This window comes from Benincasa hispida, chromosome 10, assembly GCF_027475165.1.
Source record: "Benincasa hispida cultivar pf3 chromosome 10, pf3_genome.v1.1, whole genome shotgun sequence".
NCBI classification, from domain to species: Eukaryota; Viridiplantae; Streptophyta; class Magnoliopsida; order Cucurbitales; family Cucurbitaceae; genus Benincasa; species Benincasa hispida.
In genome coordinates, this window is record NC_143487.1 from 50,837,865 (window position 1) to 50,852,041 (window position 14,177).

Consider the following 14,177-nt stretch of genomic DNA (forward strand, 5'->3'; position numbering starts at 1 on the left):
TCTTACTCACCAGAGTTGATTGCATCGGAGATGCTCGTATGGACTCGTCGTGTCAGAAAAGAAGAAGACGTACACAGGAGAAGAAGACGTGCAAAGGAAGATTTCTTGCACTGGGAAAGAGGAGGAAAAAGAAAAAAGAAGGACAATAATGTAACTTCACGTGTTCATGACATGGGCATTTGATATTTTTAAAAAAAAAAAATTGAGTCATTTACCATTTTAGATCTTTAAAATTGGTCTTTTGAGCAATTAATTCAAAGAAACTCTAATACCATTTCATGAGAGGAGGAAATATGAATTCTCTCACTGTTATTCATTAATGAAGAAAGTTTGAAAATATAGATACAAAGAATGGTTAATCACCAAATAAGGAAAAGAAAATGACAACTTTCATACCGTTGTAGCTCATAATGCTACTTAACAAAAGATTAGAATATTAAAAAAGTCTAGTTAATATCTCCAATACGGTGTGAATATGGAAAAATGTTAGACAAAATATTTTAAGAGTGTTGTAATTTCACATTAAAGATATTTAAGATTGTGGTGGACTCCAAATACTATAAAAGAAATCTATAATTTTGATTTCAAATCGTCTAAGTTAGAAACACTTAAGTTTGAGTTTGCTAACTTTAATTAAATTCTCTTTTTATATTCTCTTCTTGAGAGTTAGAAATGAGTATGAATGGTGTAAAAATTTTATGATATTTTGTAAATAGGGTTCAATTGTCTTATTTTCATTGTTTTCCTAATTATTGTTGTGCACTTTTTATATTGGTTGAGAAATGAGTGAAAAGAGGATAGGAAATCAACGGTACTTGGAATTTTCATGGAGTGAAAAGAGTTCATATGGTGACTCTTCTTGAAGATCTCTAATCAGTGAACATCAATGGTACTTTGGATTAATATAGTTCTTAATTTAAAAAAATGCATAAACACAACTAAATAGAAAGGCGAGGAGAATGGTTGAGTTCAATTATAGCAGAGGACAACCAACCATGAAGATAGTAGCAAAGCTCAAAACACCTAAATTAGGCATTGCGCCACCAAGTGACGATGTGACTACAAAAAGAAAAAACTTGTCAAAAAGACTCATATTTAACTCCCCACGTCATTCACAATATTATAAAGGTTAATGATCTCCTTATTCAACAACTTAACCACATCCCAAGTGTCTAACTCCATGACAATTGCATCAAGCAACTCCGATGGCAATAATAGACAATGCTAGAGCCCTTCAAAGATTGCACAAGCTTAAAAAACCTTAATACTCTCAAGTTGGAGATCTGCGAAAAATAAACGCCAACGGGAGACCCACAAAAGTCATGAAACACACCCACCCTAAACCTCCAGAGTTTAGAGATTCATTTCCGAATCTAGAGGTGGATCGGACCCAAAAACCCAAATTTACAGAACAATGATTTTATAGTAGACATATAGAAAAGATTATGAATTTGACTAAAATATAGCATGCTTGGAATAAATCTACAGAAAAATAAAATGGGTTTAAACCCTTACCTTTGAAGATCTTCTTCAAGAAAGAAACCCTCGAACCAAAAGGACACCACCACAATGAAACCTATGTATTCTCTAGGTGAGAATCTAGGAGTTTGTGTGTCTAGCTATTTTGGAAGAGGGAGAATGAGATAGTAGAGAGGAGGTAGGGATGACAAAATTCCTCACGGGTTCCCAACCCGATCGGGGCAAGGAATTTCCGGTTTGACCAAGAACGGGGGTCAAACTGGGGATTTAAATCGGGTCCCCGGTGGGCGGGGATGGGGAGTGCATCCCCACCCCACACTGACCCCATTGCCATCCCTAAGAGGAGGAGATTGGGAAGGAAAAACTTGGAACTTATAGAACTTACAGAACGTGTTTGTAAACCTTTCCAGGAGGAAGAAGAATAAACGATGTCCCTCCCACTCTCACGCTGTGGAGAGAAAAATTTTAATGCATTTATCTATGATAACTACTTTATCATATAATCTATATTAAACTATATGTTATTTCAAATATAACATATAACCTATAGTTTAATATTGTATCCAATAAAATATAAAATATAGTTTAATTCTCTCAACAACAATATTTAATATAAATCTCATTTATATTAAATTTAATTATATGAGTCCAATTCACATAATTAATATTTTAATCATATTCAAATAATTATTTCCTCCCTAATAAACTTTATATTATAATATATCAAGTACATTATAGTAATTATATCATATACAATTAGATTAAAATAATTATATCACATATAATTCCCCAATTAATTTGAATAATTCACGTTAATCCAAAAATTGATCTTCATTGATTCCCATTGATCTACAGAAGGGATCTCATGGACTTGTAGCTTGAAGCTCCAATAGTACGTGAATAATTAATTAAACTCTTTAATTAAGATATTCATCATTCGTTAACTATCGAACACTCCACTAAAGATTGATAGCTACACTCTTTGCACTACAGATATATTCTATGTCCATTGGATATAACCAATCAATAGTACGATGACCCTTAGCAAATTGCTCGTAAGTATAGTTGGGCCAGAATTACTATTTTGCCCTTGTAGTTACATCTAACTTCTTAAATACCACTGATCTCTCTAATGAATAATATATCATAGTCTAACTATGACCAAACCCCTCTCGGATTAGGAGAGGGTGTGGTGCTACATTCTTCAAGCCTCAAAATTAGCCCTTAATGGAGTAATTTATCTACTTACCCCGACGTTGGGAAGGAGTGAATTTCTTCTTGCGTAACTGTGTTTCCAGCTCCTCTAATCAGACGAATCCCCAAAATGGTAGGCTTGTTGAGTCGGCGATCTGGTCACTCTCACCCATACAAATCAAAGGACCGCCTTCATAGGCAAAAGTTCACAACTCAGATTTAGGTCATGTCACCTATGGTCATCCTGGTGAAATGTAAGTCTCTATTATGAACAGCGTTATATAATGAGACTAGTCATTTCATGATTCGATCTTATACAAACTCCTTTGTATAGAATATTTCTGCTCACATGTCTCCACATGAATGATCAGGATCAGATCATTTGTAGCACTTTACAATAATTGTAATATCTACAAAGCGGGTCATACTCGTAGTGTCACTAGGATAAGGTATCCAACCTTATCCATCTATTACAGACCATTTAGGTTATCACTTACTTGACCCATTCATATGTCTCTACATACATGTTAAAGTTACAAGATAATATTAGATGTTAGTTTATTGGTTTGTCGATTAATGCAACTAAATGTCAAATAAAACATCACATATTTTATTAAATAAATAAGATGTTTGTATAATACAATTACAAACTATAGGAACCTACGAGATCTAGGGCACCAACCCCCAACACAATTTCCATGCAAGTAGTGAATGGGATGTCTAAATACCAACGACTCACATGACTTTCTCCTCATAGGAAAGGACTAGACTCCAAATAAAAAAAAATATAGAACCAATCAATATTTATGTTAGATATTATAATTAAATTTATCTTTATCCAATAACTTTAAGTTTTTGGATCAATTGGTGATTTAAGATGGTATCAATATAGGTAGTCCAGGGAGGTCTTATATTCAAGGTCAACCCACAAATGAGGGGAGTTCATATTTCAAGCCCATGAGTAAAGGGAATCTTAGAGACATTATAGGATCAAAATCTCCCCTTTGAGATCCTCATCTGAAAGGAAATCTCCCATCTCATCCCAGAAAGAGGATGCATTCCAGCACCCCACCTCAAAGAAACCTTCCATTTTCTTTTGAACGAACACCGACACTTGTCTTATCCAATCAACAAAGGGTAATAAATGTAAGTGCAAAATGGGCACGTAAAGATTCTTCTCCTTTCAATTTTTTCTTTAATTTTTCTTTTTCCTTTTTTACTTTTCTCTAAAGATGGATCGCATAAAATAATTTTTTTTAAGAACCTAAACACACGCATTATTATTTTTCTTTTATACATGTATTTCACACATACATGAAATGGTGCATCGGTTCAATCTAACCATCATAGTCTTTCTATATATATAGAATACATTTAGAGTAATATGGATGAAAGTTTAGAATTCAAATTGACCTGACCATTTATGATTAAAATTGATTTTTTCAATAATTAAAAATGAGAAAAATATCAATTTATATGTTTATACTTTAGGGTTGGATCAATTAAAACCCTAAACTAAAACTTTACTCATTTGATCCCTTATCAATTTAATCCTCAATTATGTTACTTTTAGAAAAACCCCATGTGAGACTTTTACTTATATCAATTAAATCCCTCAACTTTCATAAATAAATCGATCTAGACTCTCGATCATAATTTCATTTGAGAGTTGTCCATGCACTTACTCTAGTCATTCACCTTATAAAACCGCATTTGAAGAAATCTGTACACGTTTGAATAGATGACTTTCAAATGTAATTGTAATGGAGGGTCTAGGTTGATTCTTTTATGAAAATTAAGAGTTTAATTGATTCAAATTATAAGTTTATATTTGTTTAATGAAATATGGTGGAGAGTATAAATTGATACAATTAAAAGATTTTAGAATTTAACTTGATACAATTATTATTTCAGGATCTTAATTGATACAATCCAAAATTTAAAGGTATAAATGGATATTTTTCGTAGAGGGAGACTAAGAACTTCTACATTTTTGCTTCGGTCACCATCATAGAAAAGGACAATGAAAATCAACTTCTTTTCAAACTCTCATTCAAAAGTCTGAATTATGGGTTGGTTGAGGCCATCTACAAGAACCTCTGTTTTCAAAATGAGAGCATTTCCTTATTATACATCAATACAGAACACACAGCTGCTTACAAGTTACACCCATTATACCAAAATCACAAAAGGGGAAAAAAAGGCTTTAGGGGGTTTGTTAGCTTTTTAGACAAACTGGTCAAGATATTCTTCCACAGTCGTATATCGAACATCTGGGTACAATGCTGAAGCTTCCACTCCAAAAGATGGCTCAATATCAAAATTAGTTTGAGATCCCTTCACCTGAGCAGTGTGACAGAGTGCTAATTCTATATTAAGTGGATATGAAGTCTCTGAAAAAGATGATTAGCAAAAACAAATGTGTTAATCAGTCTGTGTTTTAGAAGCATATGGTAGAATAAGAATTGAAATTTTGTTGCTTTGCTAAAAAAAACCTGCCTCGGATGTTCTTCAACACTTCCTCCTCTGGGACGTAGATCCTTTTAAGACTCTTCCCAATTTTTCTCTCCCACAGCGAGATGAGATCATTGGTCGAGTAGATGTTGGCTGGGGGTCTAAGGTACATGATCTTGTTGAGTGTCCTTGGATCATTTATAGCTCGGATTGTGTACGTCCCGACATCTTCTTCCTTGTTGTAAATCACTTCATGAAACAAAACAGAGACAGAATGAAATGGGTGAATGGCTGTTGAAACAAAATATATACATCCCTTCAAGAAACTAGTTATGATTTATAATGATGCTTCACGTTGCAATCAATTATTTATAACATGTGTATATATGTAGAAGTTTTGTCTATTAGAAGAGCTTGTTCCTTGTTGTAAATCACTACTTCAGCAAACAAAGCAAATGAATGGTGTGGGAGGCTATTGCAACAAATCCATATTGCAGACAATAATATTCAATGTGTGTCCATGTTATGCAAAAGGTGTTGATGAATAAAAAGCCAATGAAACGCATCATTATCTATTGGATTTCCAAAGGGGTTGCCACTTTGGAAACCTTTAACTCCAGAAAATAGGGGTATAGAATGAAAAAGTTCCATTAGAAGTCATAAGGTAATGTTAGATCACCGGCTTACTCAAAAGTTTAAGCTGATGGGTGTGAAAATAAATTTAAGGTTATATCATCTAACAATCGCCTCACTTGTGGGCTCGAAATGTGTAGAAGACCCAACAAGTGAAAATCAATATAAATTGAAGAGGAAATAACATTGCAGGGGTTTAAACACAAGATCTCATAGATTATTAACTCTGATATCATGTTAAATTACTTATTGACCTAAAAGTATAAGTTAATGAATGAAGGTAAATTTAATATTATATCATCTAACATGTGACATATTGTACCTTTGGGTGTTCCATCCCCTAAGATTACGACTTTGTCTCTAGGTGGGACGGTTGCATCTGGCTGAGACAAGTTGCTAAGAAAGTAACCATCGAAGAAATTGCATACCACAAATGTATGTGGGATTCCCTCAGCCTCAACAGCCCTACGAAATTCAGCCTTTGCAGCATACATTGATTTCGCTGGCTCCACTGCATCGATATGATCCGCATCGTTGCCGAACTCGGAAGGAAAGAATCTCTGTACCACACAAATTCTAATGCTCAAAATTCCCAAAACACACAAACTCTACTAGAAGAATAGAATTTGCAGCACATACTTGTAGCCAAAATGTTGAATAAGGTTACCTTTACATTGCCAGCTTGTTTGATAGCAGATAGGATCTTATGTTGATGGGGAACCATATGACCACCGAGAGTGGATATCACCACATCAACCTGCTTAATCGCCTTAACCAAACTCTCATTGTCAAAGAGATCGCCCTGCCCCAATTTTCAACGTTTTAGCGAAATTAAACAATACCATGTCCAATCAAATTCATTAAAATTCCACAGAAATTGAGAATTATTAATGTGAATAACTCAAAAGGAACACAAGTAAATGCTACATTATAAGTAATCACTTCGACTGAACCAAATTAAACCTAGTTTACTCATTCACGAACAAAATAGAAAAGCAAGAAAATCAGGATTCCACAATAATTCTGAGCAACAAAACAACAAAATCCACAGAAATAGAGAGAAATGTACTTACAAAGAGAAAATTGACTCCTAAGCTTTTGAAATGATTGAGGACTCGTAACTTGGAGGGGCTTTCGAGCGAAGACTTGCGGATCAATGCATAGGTAGGATGACCGGCTTTGGCGCTGGCTTGAACTATGAATTTCCCGATGTAACCAGTTCCTCCAATGATAAGAACCTTGAGATTCTGAGCCATCGGAGTAAGGTTCCCGGCGGAGAAATAGCTGATCGGAGGACTACCGGCGAGCTGCAGAGAGAAAGAAGAAGACGCTGGGAGAGTTCTTTTGTCGTTGTTTAGAAAAATTGCTTTGACGGGTGGGACTTGGAAGTGCGAAATTCACGTATTATATATATATATTGCGAAATGGAATAATCTTAAAATGTCAAAATTGCCCCTACCTGCTTTTCAATTTTAATAATTCCGCCTATGTATTTTCAAATTTTTAACGATTTAATCGGACCCGATAAATCTTGTAAAAAATAAGTGTCTATTTTTAATAAATATTTATTTTTACTTTATAATATATAAACAAATTGTTTCATTAAATCTTAATAATATATTCAACTCTACGAACTAGATTGTTATTTATTTTAAAGAGACTAAATTGCTTTTTTAATCCTATCAAGGATGAAAACATGACAACTTTGTTTTAATTTTGAATTCTTTTCTTTCTTTAGTTAAAAAATTGTTGGGGTGGGGATGGAGCTACTGATATTCGAAAAAGTAGTTGGTACCTTATCCATTGCATTCTAATTTTGAATTCTAAATTTTGTTTTTTTCACATTTCGTTTACAATGACTTCATATTTTATCATAAATATTTGAATTTTTTGCAAAATCCTAAAACAAAAACAAATTTATAAGAAAATACTTGTTTTAATTTCAAAACTTGACTTGAATTTGATCCAAATACTCATTTAAAGTTTAAAACTAAAACTAACTATACTTTAAATACAAAGTTTCTTTTATAAAAAAAAGGCACTTCCAAAAGAAATGAAAAAGTATATAAATCAAATCGAACATAGTTCAACTGTATTGTGTTTAGTGATAAGAGGTCTATGGTTTAATTTTTTCTTTTGGTACTAAAAAAATTATAAATGAATAAATATAACTCCATTTGGTAACTTTTTTTTAAAAAAAAATTAAGCTTACTTTCTTTCAATTTCTTACAATGAATTGCATTTTCTTAAGTACAATGGTTAAATTTTCAGCTAAATAATAAAAATAAAAACTACGTCATCATTTGATAACTATTTCGTTTTTGTTTTTTGTTTTTAAAAATCAAGTTTATTTTCTTCCCATTTCTTACAATGATTTATATCTTACTAAATACAATGGTTGAATTCTTAGCCAAATTTAAAAAACAAAAATAAATTTTCAAAAGCTATTTTTTTCGATTTTCAAATTTTGGCTTGGTCTTTTAAATCATAAGTAAAAAGTAAATAATAAATGAAGAAATTTGGAGATAGAAATAGTATCTATACATTTAATTTTTGAAAAATAAATACCAAAAACAAAATAGCTATCTAACGAAATCTACCTTTTTAAGTTTTCAAATCTGGTTTAATTTTTGTAAATGTTAAAAATAATTAACAAATCGTGAAATTTGAGGGTGAAAAAAGTGTTTATAAACTTATTTTTTAAAAAACACACAAAATAAAATAGTAAGACATATATAATCTAAAAGTGTTTTAATTAGCTTAAGGTTCGATTAAATTATTTGTAAAAAGAAAGATTAAATTATTAAAAGAAAAGGGGGGGAAAAATAGATGCGGTGGCTAAGAGCCTAAACTAAAGGCACATGTGGGTTGGTGGGGAAGAAGAAGAATGGCCGCCGCCGACTTTATTCAGAGTTCTTCTAGAAGGTCAACAATGGCCAACTGGTCAAACTTACGTACTTTACATTTTATTCCCCCGCTAAATTAAATATCATTTATGGTGTACCCCTCGCATCTTTTGTGTAGTCTCAATTAAAAATTGAAATGTATCTATTTTTCTTATTTTTAAAAAATTTTAAAATTATCTATTTTTTTGTATAGTTTGAGAAATGGTATATGGAATTTAGGTTGCACCAAAGTTTTGAGTCATATAAAGTTAATTTTTTTTTCCAAACAAACTTCATTAACCTAGAAATTAACCCGATAAACAATTCCGATTTAAAATAAAAGACACCCAACTAAGAAAAACATCCTACCAACAAGTATCACAAATTTCAATCGCTAAATATTTACTTTATTGATGAATCAATTAAGGTTTAGTTTGATAACTATTTGATTTTTTAAAGTTATGCTTGTTTTTTCACATTTTCGTTATCATAATTTTTATAATTCTTAAGTATATATTTGAATTCTTAATCAAATTTCTAAAGAAAAACATATTTATATATAAACTTTCAAAGTTCTACTCAAATTTTACTTCAATTTTGAAAATGCTTTGAGAGGTAAATAACAAAACAACGAAATCCATTAATAGAAGTGGTGTTTGCAAGCTTAATTTTGAAACACTAAATAGTTATAAGTGATATTTTAGTTCAATAATTATATAAGTGGGATTAAATTATCAAATTTTTTTAATGAAAATTACTATTATATGTACCAATAATAAGCAATTAGGCAAATGAATGAACACGTGATACCAAAGTCTCGTTGATGGTATTAATAGTTGGTATCTAACATTATGGTGAATTAGTAGTCTAAAAATAAAACGTTCTCATATAGCTTGATCGTTCGTTGCTTGTTTGATCCTTCTCTCTCTAATGATTTCATGTCTTTTCAATATGGAAGGTGAAAATTCCAAAGAATGTTTAATTATTTGTTTGACATCTTATCCAATGAAAGGGTTAATATTCATACTCGGCTTTCAAGAAGGTTACCCTTACCTACTTTGGCTGGGTCGCGTTGTTGCATTCTTTGTTGGAGAGAGAGGACTCAAATCATATCCTATGAAGTTTTCCTTTTGTTCAATCAATTTACTTTTTTGGATGGGTTCGAATTCCAGTTAGCTAGACATGAACGTTACATCGAGATGATTGATGAGTTCCTACTCTATATGTCACATCAAGAGACGGGGAGGTTTTGTGGCATGCAAAGATTTATGCTCTATTGTAGAATCTTTGAGAGGAGAGAAATAATAAGACCTTTAGGACCATTTGATTTAAAGTTTTAAAGATATCGAATTAAGGATGTCTCTTAATAAAAAGTCTAGGAATAAGATTGTTAGGGTTAAGGATGATTATGTTTTGTTGTACATGAGAATGTTATCAAAATTTTATGATAATGAATTAGTTTTATATTTTATTTATAAAATTAATCGTGGATACCTCTATAAAACTTTGATAGATTAATTGATAAACAATAATTTCGATTCAAAGTTTTGAACATAATTAATTATTTAACTATCAAATAATAATATTAATTAAATTATTAATTACAAATATTTGTAAGTTGAGTATTTTATAATTAAAGTTACTTGATTACATAATTTGATGAATTTATATAAATATGACGTATTAATTAATAAAACCATCAAAAGCAAGTTAAAAAATAAATATAACATTTTATGATTAAAAAATAATGAATTATAATTAATCAATGATAAACTAATTACAATTATTAAAAAATAACCTCATAAAATATTAATCATAATGATAATTAATTAACTACATATATAATTTATTAATGAATTAATGGTATTAATGCACTGGTTCTTTACGGTTTATTAGATTATTGTTACAAGTTATACCTATCCATGATATAAATAATAAGAACAGACATCTAATAAGAATTTGGAAACCATTACGATAGGGTGTCCAAAAACTCACTAATCGTGGTATGCTTGAGTTGTGGATATAATTGTGAACCATCAACGCCATTTGATGCCTCAATATCGAAGTATGTTTGATCTCCCTTTATAAATGCAGAATATATGAAAATGAACTCCATGTTGTCAGGATAAGGAGTCTCTGCAATCACAACAAAGAATCAAAACAACAGTAGGTAAAAGTTGGAACATCATCGGCAAGCTATACACTGGAAATACCAAATTATTGCTAATTCAATTCTACCAAGAAGAAAACGAGTACCCAACAAACCAATATCTCAGGTTTATCTATCAGCCACTGAAACTTTTAACTTGCCTTAAAGAATTTGTAATGGATATTTGGCCCATCAAATTGGTTTATATAGCCTAGAGTTAAATGGTCGAGCAAGCTTTCAGCCTTTCACTAAGATAAAATGAAAGAAAACACCCTACGAGGTTTGAGCTTCTTTGTCGGAAGGTAGAGGAAGACCTGGATCATCTCCTCTAGAGTTGTGAGTTTGTGAGGTCGATTTGGAACTATCTTTTCCAGGAGTTCGATTTCATATTGGCTACTCGGAAGTACCAGTGGCTCGATTGAAGAATTCCTCCTCCATCCTTTGGGAAGCTGGGAGTGTAGCTTGTTATGGGTTTTATGGGAAGAGAGAAATGACAAAGTATTTAGAGGGGTGGAGAGAGACCCTACTGAAGTGTGGCACCTGGTTAAGTTTTATGTCTCTCTTTGGGCTTTGATTTTGAAGACCTTTTGTAACTACTCATTAGGTAACATTTTACTTAATTGAACCCTTTTTTCTTTGATGGGTTTTTGTGGGCTTGGTTTTTTGTATGCCCTTGTATTTTTTTCATTTTTTTCTGAAAGTTGTTATTTCTGTCCAAAAAAAAACATGTAAACCATCTAATCCTTAGGCTACTCTAAGTACAAGTTAAAGAACCTTTAATTTAAGTTGCTGCAACTCACTTTTTCTTGACACCCCAATTATAGGCTATTAAAAAGTGTACTTTCAAAACAAAATAAAGGCCAAGAAATTTAAACTTTCCTAAAATCAGCTGCAAATTGGGTCACGAGTTTATGATTTATGATTTAACTAAATCATAAATCATAAACTACCGTCAGCTGAGGCTAAGAATCTTATATCCATTCCAATATCAATTGTGGTTATTGCATAAATGATAGAACATTAGTTTAAGTTAGTAAACAAAGTTTAACGACTCAAGGTTCATTTGAAATGAAATTCAGTACCTTCAATTTTCTTTAGCAGCTCCTCTTCTGATACATAGTTCTTCTCAAGCTTTTTCCCAATTTTACTCTCCCAAATCTCCACCAGTTCATTCAAGGAATAAACATTTCCTTCAGGCCTTAGATAAACTACCTTGTTCAATGTGCGTGGATCGTCCACTGCACTAATTGTTAAGGCAGCAACGTCATTGACCTTCACAAATACACCTGCAGTATGGTCACAAAGCCACAACTAATCGACAAAGTTTTCTTGATATCAAGGATTATATTATTCACATCCAAAAGAAATCAATCTGTAATAGTGAGTTTCTTGTAGACAAACCTTTGGTATTTCCATCACCAAACATTGTCACCTTATCCCTTGGAGGGCTTTTCATGCCTGGTTGAACAAGGGAAGGAAGTAAATAACTTGTAAAGAAATTGCAAGAAACTATGGTATACGGAATGCCTTCAGCTTCAACTAGCCGACGAATTTCAGCTTTGCGGGAATAGAAGTCATAATCCATATTTAAGATTTGAACCTTATCAGGATCAAGTCCAAATTCTGATGGAATAAATCTCTGCAGCATAACCAATCAAACAACCATCAACCTTTGTGACATCAACTAATCTATCCAATAAATATCATTCAAATTCCAACGAGTAAGATTCTAAATAGCAGAAAAATGGTATGGATAGCCCAAAATGGGAGGCTCAAATGAAATTGGTTCAGGAAACAAACGTCTTTTGGCCTTTTGCTTACGTCATCTACTTGTGAAATCGCCAAAATCACCCTGATTCTTTCTTCTTTCTCTTTGCTTCTTCTCTCGCTCTCAATCTGCAACATTTCTTATTTTTTTAAATCCTTCTCTTCTTCTTCAATCAAAGATGAAACTTGGAGCATGAATCAGAGCCAGATCAAGGAGCGAGATTAAGAAGAGATAGCAAGACCAAAGAGCAAGAGGAAGAATTCAACGAGGAGCATGAAGCAGATTTGATGAGGAAAAAAAATCAAAGAAGCGAGAAGAAGAAATGAGATCCATAATTTGCTCCTCGTTCATGGGTTGAATCGGTAATTTCACGTCAACTGAAGGCCAAATTTCATTTCATTTCAAATAGTTAGCCAAATTCCATTCGTGCCTCTGAATATGTCCGTACAAAACCCCTAAATAGCAGATTAAATCTTACCTAAAGAATGTGAACTTACATAGAAGTACATTAAAACCATTACATTAATCTACAACCTCGACAAACAAATTAACGCCAAAAATTTCCTAAAGTACTAGTTCAATGCCGTCTGGAAGTTGTGAGTTCAAATAGTATCTAGCAGAAATGTGCCGGAACTAAATCAAATCAACCACTACTTACTTACCTTAATGGATCCAGTTTGTTTGATGACTCGAATCAGAGGCTTCTGTTCCAACACCTGTTTAGAGGAAACAGCACAAATGACTACATCCACTTGATTAACAGCTTCCACAAGGCTAGCTTCGTCATCCAGAGAACCCTAAATAGTTAACAAGATTCAAAATCAGTATCATCTCCAGCAAGAAACGACCGCATAACAACAATTACATAGTTCAAGAATGGGAGGAAGAGAGAAACCTTGAGGAATTTAACTCCGGCATCGGAGAGAGCTCGGAGCTTGTCTAGCTTGTGAGGTGAAGAGAAAGTAGAATCTCTGATGAGAGCAAATGTAGGGTGAGAAGAATTGCAGCTGGCTTGAGCCAAATGGAACCCTAGATAACCTGTTGCTCCGATGATCAGAATCTTGCTCTTCTCCTCCATTTTCGAGTTGAATCGGATAAATGCGGCAGATTCCACCGGCGACGATGAACAATTTGAAGGTTTGGAATTTGCAATTGCTGTTTCGTTCTCTCTCCCGCCGGTAAGTGGTTGTTTCACCGGATAATCTAAAATCAAGAGCGTGAATGAGATGTAAATTATTATTATTATTATTAAGATTGATTTTGAAATATTGGAAAATAAGTTAACTTATTTATAAATATCCTAAATTATCACTATTTATTGGTTAGATCGCAAGAAATATCTATTATAATCAATTACGTAAGTATCATTTATAACACTGATATTTTGGTATACTTAAAAATATTTTTAACTGGTTCATTATTTAAAATAATTATCTCTCTTTTCTTTATAATTATCATTCTTTATTTTTTCTATTATAACTTCCTACAAGAAAAGAAAAGTTTACCCTATCTTCTCTAATTACTTTCAAAACACTTCATTTTTTAAATTTTTTTTAAAGTTCAATTTCTATCTAATTAGTTCAAATTTCTGTTAATAATTAAGACAAAAAGCAAT

General features: G+C 32.3%; 2 protein-coding genes across 2 annotated transcripts; both read right to left on the reverse strand.

Moving 5' to 3' along the window:
* Positions 1-4,552: 4,552 nt before the first annotated feature.
* LOC120087758 (phenylcoumaran benzylic ether reductase POP1-like) lies at positions 4,553-7,245 on the reverse strand. Its single transcript, XM_039044644.2, has 5 exons — positions 6,834-7,245; positions 6,428-6,562; positions 6,083-6,320; positions 5,173-5,376; positions 4,553-5,066 (listed from the first exon to the last, which is right to left on the reverse strand). The coding sequence occupies exons 1-5, from the start codon at positions 7,014-7,016 to the stop codon at positions 4,900-4,902; spliced, it is 927 nt and encodes a 308-aa protein (XP_038900572.1). The 5' UTR covers positions 7,017-7,245; the 3' UTR covers positions 4,553-4,899.
* A 3,225-nt stretch (positions 7,246-10,470) lies between these two features.
* On the reverse strand, positions 10,471-13,843 carry LOC120087894 (NmrA-like negative transcriptional regulator family protein). The gene is made up of 5 exons (XM_039044902.2): positions 13,458-13,843; positions 13,225-13,359; positions 12,196-12,433; positions 11,877-12,080; positions 10,471-10,781 (listed from the first exon to the last, which is right to left on the reverse strand). Exons 1-5 carry the CDS (start codon positions 13,638-13,640, stop codon positions 10,615-10,617), a joined length of 927 nt encoding a protein of 308 aa, XP_038900830.1. The 5' UTR covers positions 13,641-13,843; the 3' UTR covers positions 10,471-10,614.
* Positions 13,844-14,177: the final 334 nt, after the last annotated feature.